The following is a 12,400-nucleotide window of genomic DNA, read 5'->3' on the forward strand; positions in this document are numbered from 1 at the left end:
CCTAAGGGGGAAATACATAGCCATCCAAGCCTCACTCAAAAAAATAGAAAAATCCTGAATTCACCAACTAACTCTACACCTTAAAGAACTAGAGAAAAAGCAACAAATGATGCCTAAGCCATGCATTAGAAGAGAAATAATTAAAATTAGAGCAGAGATCAATGAATTAGAAACCAGAAACACAGTAGATCAGATCAACAAAACTAAAAGTTGGTTCTTTGAAGAACATTCCTCAAGTTCAGAAAATCCATCTATGAAAAACCCACAGCGAATATCATCCTCAATGGGGAAAAGCTGAGAGCCTTTCCCTTAAGATCAGGAACACGTCAAGGATGCCCACTCTTGCCACTATTGTTCAACATAGTACTAGAAGTTCTAGCAACAGCAATCAGACAACAAAAAGAAATAAAAGGTATTCAAACTGGCAAAGAAGTCAAATTCTCTCTTTTCACAGACGACATGATACTCTATGTGGAAAACCCAAAAGACTCCACCCCCAAATTACTAGAACTCATCCAGCAATTCAGTAATGTGGCAGGATACAAAATCAATGCACAGAAATCAGTTGCTTTCTTATACACTAACAACGCAACCATAGAAAAAGAAATTAGAGAAACGATTCCATTTACAATAGCACCAAAAACCATAAGATACCTCGGAATAAACCTAACCAAAGAGGTAAAGGATCTATACTCTAGGAACTACAGAACATTCATGAAAGAAATTGAAGAAGACACAAAAAGATGGAAAAATATTCCATGCTCATGGATCGGAAGAATAAACATTGTTAAAATGTCTATGCTACCCAGAGCAATCTATACCTTCAATGCGACCCCGATCAAAATTCCAATGACAGTTTTCAAAGTGCTGGAACAAACAATCCTAAAATTTGTATGGAATCAGAAAAGACCCCGAATCGCCAAGGAAATGTTGAAAAAGAAAAACAAAGCTGGGGGCATCACGTTGCCCGATTTCAAGCTATATTACAAAGCTGTGATCACCAAGACAGCATGGTAGTGGCACAAAAACAGACATATAGACCAATGGAACAGAATAGAGAACCCAGATATGGACCCTCAACTCTATGGTCAAATAATCTTTGACAAAGCAGGAAAAAACATGCAATGGAAAAAAGACAGTCTCTTCAATAAATGGTGCTGGGAAAATTGGACAGCCACATGCAGAAGAATGAAACTCAACCATTCTCTAACACCATTCACAAAGATAAACTCAAAGTGGTTGAAAGACCTCAATGTGAGACAGGAATCCATCAAAATCCTAGAGGAGAACATAGGCAGTAACCTCTTTGACATCGGCCACAGCAACTTCTTTCAAGATACATCTCCAAAAGCTAGTGAAACAAAAGCAAAAATGAACTTTTGGGACTTCATCAAGATAAAAAGCTTCTGCACAGCAAAGGAAACAGTCAACAAAACAAAGAGGCAACCCACAGAATGGGAGAAGATATTTGCAGATGACACTACAGATAAAGGGCTGGTATCCAAGATCTATCAAGAACTTCTCAAACTCAACACCCAAAAAACAAATGATCAAGTCACAAAGTGGGCAGAAGATATGAAAAGACACTTCTCTGAAGAAGACATACAAATGGCTATCAGACACATGAAAAAATGTTCATCATCGTTTGCCATCAGGGAAATCCAAATCAAAACCACATTGAGATACCACCTTACACCAGTTAGAATGGCAAAAATGGACAGGGAAAGAAACAACAGATGTTGGAGAGGTTGTGGAGAAAGGGGAACCCTCTTACACTGTTGGTGGGAATGCAAGTTGGTACAGCCACTTCGGAAAACAGTGTGGAGGTGCCTCAGAAATTCAAAAATAGAGCTACCCTATGACCCAGCAAGTGCACTACTGGGTATTTACCCCAAAGACACAGATGTAGTGAAAAGAAGGGCCATATGCACCCCAGTGTTCATAGCAGCAATGTCCGCAATAGCCAAAGTGTGGAAAGAGCCGAGATGCCCTTCAACAGATGAATGGCTAAAGAAGATGTGGTCCATATATACACTGGAATATTACTCAGCCATCAGAAAGGATGAATACCCAACTTTTACATCCACATGGATGGGACTGGAGGAGATTATGCTAAGTGAAATAAGTCAAGCAGAGAAAGTCAATTATCATATGGTTTCCCTTATTTGCAGAACATAAGGAATAGCATGGAGGACATTAGAAGGAAGGGAAAAATGAGGGGCAGGGAATTGGAGGGAGAGATGAACCATGAGAGACTGTGGACTCTGAGAAACAAACAGGGTTTTAGAGACATGGGGGAGGGAGGGGTGGGTTAGCCTGGTGATGGGTATTAAGGAGGGCACGTACTGCATGGAGCGCTGGGTGTTATACGAAAACAATGGATCGTGGATCACCACATCAAAAACCAATGATGTATTGTATGGTGACTAACAACCTAATAAAATTAAAAAAAGAAAAAAATGTGTGGGATGCACCAAAAGCAGAGCTTAGAGGGAAATTTATGAATGCATTAAATGCAAATATTAGAAAAGAAGAAAGATCTAAAACCAATTATCTCAGTTTCCACCTTGGGAAACCAGAGCAAATTCAATTTGCTCCAAAGTAAGCAGGAAAAAAAGAAATAATAAGAATTAGAACAGGTAAGTGAACCAAGTCAGAGAAAGACAAATGCCATATGATTCCATTTATATGTGGAATCTAAAAAACAAACAAAAATGAGAAACAATATTCATAAATATAGAGAACTAGTGGTTGCCAGAGGAAAGAGGGTTAGGGAATAGGCAAAATAGGTGGAAGGGATTAGGAGGTACATATTTCTGGTTATCCAATAAAGAAGTTACAAGGATGAAAAAGTACAGCATAGGGAATATAGTCAATAATATAGTAATAATTTTGTATAATGACAGATGGTAACTACATTTATCATGGTGAGCATTTCATTATGTACATAATTGCTGAACCACTATGTTGTACACTTGAAACTAATATATGTCAACTACACTTCAATCAAAAAATAAAAGGAGAAAATTAGGAATTCAAGTGAAAAACTTAAACAATGACTTGCTTTTTGATGATTTGAAGAAATTATTAAATTTTTTTAGTTATGTTAAAGGATATTGTATTACGAGTTTTAAAAGTCCTTATCTTTAGTGAAATATACTGAAATATTTGTGGATAAGATGAGATGACTAGAATTAGCTTCAAAGTAATCAAAATTGAAGGAGAAAAAAAGCAGAGGTATAGGTGATACAAGGGAGGCTATGGGGTAATAAAAATTGAAGCTAACAGATGAGTATTTTGAGGTTCATTAAACCATTATATCTGTTTTGTATATATTTGAAGTTTTTCACAATAAAAAGAAAATAAAAATCAATACTTTAATAAAAAATGATTAGAGCAGAAGTCAATGAAATTTAAAACAGGAAATCAATAGAGAAAATCAACGAAACCAAAAGCTGGTTCTTTAAAAAGATTTAAAAAAATCAATAAGCTTCTAGCCAAGTAAACTAAGAAAAAAAAGAGGACACAAATTACTAATATTAGAAATGAAAGAAGGAACATCACTACAGATCCCATGGAAATTGAAAGGCTAATAAAGCAATATTATGACCAACTCTATGCCCATAAATCTGTTAAACAAAATGAGTGAATCAACTCCTTGCAAGACACAGTTTGCCAAAATTCACACAAACACACAATCTGAATAGACCTGTATCTATTAAAGAAATTGAGTTAATAATTAGTAACCTCTCCAAACAGAAAGCACCAGGCTCAAGTGGGTTCCCCAGTAAATTTTATGAAATATTTCAGGAAGAAATTATACCAATTCTCTACAATCTCTTTCAGAGGATAGAAGCAGAGGGAATATTTCCTAACTCATTCTATGAGGCCAGCATTACTGTAATACCAAAACCAGATAATGGCTTTACAGGAAAAGAAAGCTATAGACCAATATCTCTCATGAACATAGATACAAAAATCCTCAACAAAATATTAGCAAATTGAATCCAAACAAGTATAAAAAGAATGATATACCACAGTCAATGTGATTTAGGTATGCAAGCCTGGTTCAATGTTTGAAAATTAATTAATGCAATCCATCACATCAATAGACTAAAAAAAAAAAAAAATCACATGATCCTATCAATAGATGCAGAAAACTCATTTGAGAAAACCTAACATGCATGCATGATAAAAGTTCTCAGTAAACTAGAGATAGAGGGGAACTTTCTCAACTTGGTAAAGACTATCTACAAAAAGCCTATAGCTAACATCCTTAAAGGTGACAAATTCAGATCTTTCCTACTAAGATCAGGAACAAGGCAAGAAAGTGCCCTCTCACCATTCTTTTTTAATATCATACCAAATGTCCTTGCTAATATAATAAGGCAAGAAAAGGAAATGAAAGGTATATAAAGTATATAAAGTCTTTGCAGATGACATGATTGTCTATGTAGAAAATCCAAAAGAATCAACAAAAAACCTTCTGGAACTAATAAGTGATTATAGCAAAGTTGCAGGGTACAAGGTTAATATACAAGCATCAGTTGCTTTCCAACATACAAGCAATGAATAAGTGGAATTTGAAATTAAAAACAATACCATTTATATTAACACTCCCCAAAATAAAATATTTAGGTATAAATCTGACAAAATATATACAAGATGTATATGAGAAAAACTATAAAACTCTGTTGAATAAAATCAACATTTGGATATGGTGATGCCTTTTAAGATATAACACCAAAAACATAATACATGAAAGAAATAATTGATAAGCTAAACTTTATTATAGTTAAAATTTCTCTGTGAAAGAATATGTCAAGAGAATTAGAAGATAAGCTGTAGGCTGGAAAAAATACTTGCAAAATATACATCTGATACAGGACTGTTATCCAAAATATACAAAAAACTCTTTTAAACTCAACAATAAGAAAACAACCAACCTGATTAAAAAAATAGGCCAAAGACCTTAACAGATTCTTCACCAAAGAAGACATACAGATGACAAATAAGTATATAAAAAGACACCCCACATCATATGTCATCAAGGAAATGCAAATTAAAAGAACAATGAGATATCACTACACACCTATTAGAATGGCCAATATCCAGAACACTGACAACACCAAATACTGGTGAGGATATGAAACAACAAGAACTCTCATATGTTGCTGGTGGATATGTGAAATGGTACAGTCACTTTGGAATACAGTTTAGCAGTTTCTTACAAAACTAAACAACTTTTACCATATAATTCAGCAATTGTGCTCATTGGTATTTATCCACAGGAGTTGAAAACTTATGACCATACAAAAACTGGTCCATGGATATTTACAGAAGCTTTATTCATATTTGCCAAAAACTGGAAGCAACCAAGATGTCCTTGAGTAGGTAAATGGATAAATAAATTGTGGTACATCCAGACAATGGAATATTATTTAGTACTAAAAGAAATGAGCTGTCAAGACATGAAAAGACATGGAGGAAACTTAAATGCATTTTACTAAGTGAAAGAAGCCAATCTGAAATGGCTACATATTGTATGATTACAACTATATGACATTCTGAAAAACGTAAAACTATAGAGACAATAAAAAACATCAGTAGTTGCCAGAAGTTAAGGAGAGAGAAATGTATAGGCAGATCACAGAGGATTTTTAGGGCAGTGAAAATATTCTGTATGATACTGTAATGATCGATAAATGTCATTATACATTTGTCCAACCCATAGAATGTACAGCACCATGCATGAAATTATGGCCTTTGGGAGATTATGATGTGCCATGTAGGTTCATCTTGGGAAAAAAAAATTACCGTTCTGGTGAGTGATGTTGATATTTAGGAGACTATGCATGTGTGAGGGCAGAGGGTATATGGGAAATCTGTACCTCCCTTTCAATTTTATTGTAAACCAATGACTACTCTAAAATAATTGTCCTTTTAAAAAATCCACAATCTTACCCAAATTAATTCACCTTTAAGATGTATCAAGTCACTGAAAACTTCATACAAAAATTTCCTTTCAACAACATTGTTTTCTTTCAAAGTACAATATACCTATATGTCTTCTCCTCTTTTTAATATTTCACGGTAGGAAAGATCCTCTGGCATCTGTCAACAAGATGAAATCCGAATGGCTGTGGATTCTGATTCTGATTCCTCCACTATTTTGCTAGTTTTTCTTTGCTACAATAGCCTCCATTCTTTTCATGTCTAACCTGAAAGCCAGAGAAGCCTGATTAAATAGATGATAAAAAAAAAGAAAAAAAATAGATGATGAATATTCCACAGTTGTATGCAAATACTGTATTTAAAGAATTCTCTCCTGGAAGAGAAAAACACTTGTTTGGTATGACCCCAAGAGCTTAAACTGGGACTGGTTGGTGGAAGCTACAAAAAAATATTTTACAGTAAGGGAAATGTTAGAACTGCATCAGTAGAATATGTTGACTTAGTCAATAATGAGCTCCCCAGCATGGTAGGTGTTCGAGAACAGGGCTAAATGTTTATTAGGGGAAATTCAAGTCTCTGTTTTCAATGAGGCTAGGATGAAGTAATCTACATGGAATAAAAATTCACAATATTACTAAAAATTTGCAACAAAAATGAACCCCCAAAGTATTTTTGGTAGGTTTTAAAAACTTAATTGAACTATATGTATAGAATATTATTTCTCAATGTCAGAATAGATAGGTTTTTTGTTCCTATCAGAGTGGAATCCAAGTTATTTGACAATGTTGTTGTTAGGATATGCAAGTTAAGAACCACTGAACTTGGGATACCTGAGTGGCTCAGTTGGTGAAGCGTCTGCCTTCGGCTCAGGTCATGATCCCAGGGCCCTGGGATTGAGCCCTGCATCAGGCTCCCTGCTCACTGGGGCGTCTGCTTGTCTCTCTCCCTCTGCCGCTGCTTGTGATCTCTCTCTCTGACAAATAAATAAAATCTTAAAAAAAAAACAAAACAAAACCTCTGAACTTGATGGTATTTGTTCTAGAAATTCACTTGAGTTTTAACCATCATAAAAAGCAGTTCTAGAAATTCACTTGAGTTTTACAACCTTAAAAAACAGTTCTTCTCTACTGAATATACCAAAAATAAAAAATTACTTTGAGTACTTAAAAATGCAGATTCTGGCTCTTACTATCACCTCCCCCTGATCCCCAGCATTTCTTACTTAATATTTTGTTGTGGAACCTGGGCATTTGATTTTTTTTAAAGATTTTATTTATTTATTTGACAGACAGAGAGCAGGAGAGCACAAGCAGGGGGAGTGGCAGACAGAGAGGGAGAAGCCATCTCCCTGTAGAGCAGGGAGCCCAACTCAGGGCTCCATTCCAGAACCCTGGGATCATGACCCCAGCTGAAGGCAGGCCCTTAACCAATGAGCCACCCAGGCGCCCCCAGGGGCATTTGATTTTTAACAATTATTCTAAGGGATTTTTATTGTCAGTAGTCATAAAATTACACTTGAGAAACACAAAGAAGAGAGTAGAAAAGATCAACTCCCAATCTTTTTATCCATATATTTATGAGAATGCTACAGAACTTTATGTTCAGATGAATTTCATCTTTTAAAAAAACAAACACTGACACATTTTGCTTTTTCTTCTATCTCAGGGCAAAAAGCCAAGATGAAATTTATAGTACTTGCTGTCGCTGTTGGGCTAACTTTGCTGCTAGGAGTCCAAGCCATGCCTGCCAATCGCATCTCTTGCTACAGAAAGACCCTAAAAGATCGCAACTGTCACAACCTTCCAGAGGGAGTGACTGACCTGACAAAGATCGATGTAAACGTCCGGGATCACTTCTGGGATGGGAAGGGATGTGAGATGATCTGTTACTGCAACTTCAGCGAATTGCTCTGCTGCCCAAAGTAAGGAAATGTAATCACAAAGTATATGGCTATGAAATGTATGCATAACAACTCTTTCTTAAGACAACTTTATATGTGTTTGCTGAAATTAATCACCTTTTAGTAAAATCCTACTTAAATCTCAGCTATTTTCTAGGATCATCACCATTGTGTATGAAACTGAATGTTTTCATTTAAGAAACAGAGTTTGGCAGATTTTAATAAAACTAAATATATAAAAAACCCCAAAAAACAAACAAAAAACTAAATATAATCCAGAAAATTAATAACACCCCAATATATTAAATTCTAAATTCCCTGACTTTTACCACAAAAAAATCTACCAGTAGGAGAGGCCAACTTTAAGGTTGATATCTTAAATCAATTTGAAAACCAATAAAAGACTTTAGATAAAATATCCTAGTGAACAGGGCCACATAATTAATTGGACAGAGAAGTGGTAATGGTCAAAGAAAAACTTTCTAGCTCTATGTATGAGTTAACCAGAAATGAACTAAATAAAAATTATCTACTGACTTGGAAAAGAGATGCATTTTAAGGATAATACAGTGGCAGATAAATCAATAATTTTTTTTGGTTCTTGTTTTTAAAATCATCTTCTGATACTGAAGAGCCTCAAATACCATGATCTCAGCTATTTCATACTGAAATTAGCTCTTTCAAATTATTTTCAACACATGTCATCATATTTTCATTTTTCTAAGAAACCTGTTAGGTAGAAAGAACAGATATAATCACTTAGGAAGGAAAGGTGCAGAGAGGTAAAGTGACCAGCATCATCCCACACAACTCGTTAATATCAGTACTGAAACTAAAATCCAGGTCTTCTGATTTGGACAAGATATTTTTTCTAACAAGGCACTTGGGTTCTTAATGTGTGGTTCCCAGCTCAGCAGCTTCAATATCACCTAGTTCTTATTAAAGATGCATATCCATTCTGGAGCCCTAGACCAGACCTACTGAATTAGGAAGACTGGAGGTGAGGCCTAGCAACTATGGCTTAACAAATCCTAAAGGTGATTCTGATGCATGATAAAGTTTGAGAATCACTTGTACCAAATGATATCAAGAACGTGAGTAAACTGATTCCATTAAAATGACTTAATTTTTCCCAGACTACATAAATGAAATGCTATTTAATATTAAAATACCATGTTTGCTCTTTTGTAATTGTAAGACCTGAAGCCAATTTATTGAGAAGTACTTGTATTTAATTTATGATATAATTTTGTGACCATCTGTGTTAATGGATGAGAATAGAAGTCTGGATACACAAAAGTAATTTCTATCTGATTTTGCTTACCTTTTCCCCAGTACCAACAGACTTATGTTGCTAAATATAATTCCTTTTTTCCCCCTGTAAACACAAATTCTAATTTGCCATCCTATATTCCTCTCATTTGTATTGAGATATAATTGACATACAGCACTGTATATGTTTAAGGTATACAATATTATAACTTGGCAGACATATAGCACAAAATGGTTACCATAATAAATGTAGTTAACATTCATCACTTCATATAGTTACCCCCAATTTTTTCTCCTTGTGATGAGAACTTTTAGAATTTACTCTCTTAGCAACTTTCAAATACATGATACAGCAGTGTAAACTATACTTACATTACAGTTTACACACTAAGTATATTTCTAACGAGCAATAATCCTGATAAAATTTTATATTATTTTCATGCATTTTAATACTTTACCTAATGTGATCTTTTCAGTAACAGTTGAGTTGAATAGCTTAACATTTGTCCTTTCCCTATAAAACCTAGAAATTTATTTATTGACATTCTAAGAATTTTTTAACCTTCTATTTCTTATCTGTGGATTTAAACTTCATGGCCCATCTCCACTCGTATCAGAGAAATAATACTTTCGGTATGATCATAAGGTTTTGAAATCATTTAATTTTTCCTTTTCTTTATAGATAAAGGATAGCATAATATCAAAGGCAAAGGGGTGGAAAGTAGGAGACTTGATTACTTTCTTGGTCTTTGTTGCTCCTGTGGCAAGTCCTCCCACTCATTCTCTTGGTACTTTATTCCCTAAAAAGAATAGTTATGTCTGAAATCCTGGAAATCATTGTCCATTTTTAACCCAGTAAAGACTAATAGATATCTTAGTTTTCAGCTGAATTTAACTGATGTCCTACTTTCTTTCAGAGATATCTTCTTTGGACCAAAGATCTCTTTTGTGATTCCTTGCAACAATCATTGAGAATCTTCATGTATTCCAGAGAACATCATCTCTCATTTCCCACAAATTGCACTATGTCAACATAACTGCATTTCAAGTTTCTATCCAGTGCAATAAAGCACAGATTCTATAAATTCTTACTTGTCTAAGACAGTAAACTTGTGTTTAAATAAGTAGTAATAAAAATTAATTCAATTTAAATTTTCTGTGGACATTGTTGGCACTGGTTAAAAATTTGGGCTAGAAAATTTTCATCTATGAGGTGTTCAGTAGGCTCAGGATTTTTGAATAGTTGATTAGCCATACTCCTTGCTCAAAGGTTGAGAACTTTTAGCTCTTAGTTGACAGTTATTGACCATGTATACTTAATGGAAAGAATCAGATATAAATTGAGGTTCTTAGAAGGGAATCTAGAAGATTTCTAGTAAGAGGGTAAAAGGGCTGGGGCACTTGGCTGACTCAGTTGGTAGGGCATGAAACTCAATCTCAGGTCCTGAGTTCCAGCCCCATGTTGGGAAGAGAGTTTACTTTAAAAAAAAAAAAAAAAGTTGATAAAGGGAGCCAATATTTAAGTACATATTATGTATGTCAAGTATTTTAAGTGCATTTTCACTTCGCTCTCTCAAAAAACAACAAAAACCTTCACGGTAAGTATTCTTAAACCCATTTTTTAGATATTAAATTAACATATTTGCTAAAAATCAAATGTAGCCCATACACAAAACACATTCACACACAGCTGTATCCTTAAAATTATGTTTATCCCTGATGTATCAATTCTTCTTTAGAATAACATATATTAAAAGAAACATGTAATGGATTAGAATTAAAGTCACATGAATGTTAAAGGTAAATAAAACAGATGCCTTGAAAGATATTTTCTGATAGAGGCAGCTTTGGACTATGCCCCATATCTTAGGAAGTATGCATTGACTAGTGGCCATCAGAGGTAATTTCAGAAAGTCCTTCATGCTATAAAAATTTATTAAATGCTTGCTAAGTGCCAGCTATGATTTAGATTTGGGGATGCAGTAATAAATAAGATGGACTTGTCCTTTTGGAACTTGTATTCTTTTTTTTTTTTTTTAAAGATTCTATTTATTTATTTGACAGAGAGAGAGAGACAGCGAGAGAGAGAACACAAGCAGGGGGAGTGGGAGAGGGAGAAGCAGGCTTCCCGCGGAGCAGGGAGCCCGATGCGGGGCTCGATCCCAGGACCCTGGGATCATGACCTGAGCGGAAGGCAGAAGCTTAACGACTGAGCCACCCAGGCGCCCCTGGAACTTGTATTCTAACAAAAGTGTAATAGTTACAAACAAATACTTATTTATAAATGTGAACCCTGCTAAAAAGAGGACGTATAGAGGACTATACAAAGTATTATTATGGGGAAAAGTTTGAGAAGTACCATACCCTGTAGTAAACCTAAGAGATATCATTTTGTCAATAAAAGTGACATTATTTAGGGGTGTCTGGGTGGCTCAGTTGGTTAAGATTCTGACTCTTGATTTCAGCTCAGGTCATGATCTTAGGGTTGTGAAATTGAGCCCTGTGATGGGCCTGTGCTGGGCGTGGAGTCTGCTTGTGATTCTCTCTCTCCCTCTGCCCCTCCCCAGTCACTCTCTCTCTTGAAAAAAAAAAGTGACATTATTTAATTGAAATACATACTTGGAGGTCCCTGTTACCTATTCAGTATCCAGTAAGTGTTAATGGGCTGGGCCAAACAATTTTGAAGTAGTCAGTATTCAGTCCCTCTTAAAATCTACACAAAAATAAGTTAGAATATGTTTTTCAAATAGTATGACTTCCTACAAAAATGCATGAAGAAGAATTGTTTAAAAAAACTAATTCACTATTTCATCAACAATATGATTTGATTGGGCTTTTTTTCTTCCCTGAATTAATTGGTATTAAAATCAGACTAAATAATATGTCTTATATACTTTCTAGAATAGTGCATAGAACAAGTAAATAAGAAAATAATCAGTAAACCTGTTTCATTTTCTACTTGGTATAGACTGTCTTTGAGGGAGGAAAAAAGTGTTAAGGATTCAGTAGCTCTACTTGTAAATGACACATCAGCGTGAGAGCGTCTGTGAGGCAACAGGGGCTTTTGAAGGAGTGTTCCCTTATTACTGCAAGCAAAACCTGATGAGAAAAATAGTATTTGAAAAAAAGCTAAATATTTAATGGAATTTTATAGATTATTGTGATTATTCTTCATTGTATACTCCCCTTTCTGGGAATAACGTTTGTAATATGAAATTACATTACATTTATTTATTTATTTATTTATTTATTTATTTATTTATTTATTTATTT

General features: G+C 34.7%; 1 protein-coding gene across 1 annotated transcript; it reads left to right on the forward strand.

Annotated features, from left to right (window-relative positions):
* Positions 1 to 7,602: 7,602 nt before the first annotated feature.
* SCRG1 (stimulator of chondrogenesis 1) lies at positions 7,603 to 9,813 on the forward strand. The gene is made up of 2 exons (XM_035023241.1): positions 7,603 to 7,876; positions 9,810 to 9,813. The coding sequence occupies exons 1-2, from the start codon at positions 7,635 to 7,637 to the stop codon at positions 9,811 to 9,813; spliced, it is 246 nt and encodes an 81-aa protein (XP_034879132.1). The 5' UTR covers positions 7,603 to 7,634.
* The last annotated feature ends 2,587 nt before the right edge of the window (positions 9,814 to 12,400 follow it).

Source organism: Mirounga leonina, unplaced genomic scaffold (genome assembly GCF_011800145.1).
Source record: "Mirounga leonina isolate KUSES-001 unplaced genomic scaffold, KU_Mleo_1.0 Mir_176, whole genome shotgun sequence".
Classification (NCBI taxonomy): domain Eukaryota; kingdom Metazoa; phylum Chordata; class Mammalia; order Carnivora; family Phocidae; genus Mirounga; species Mirounga leonina.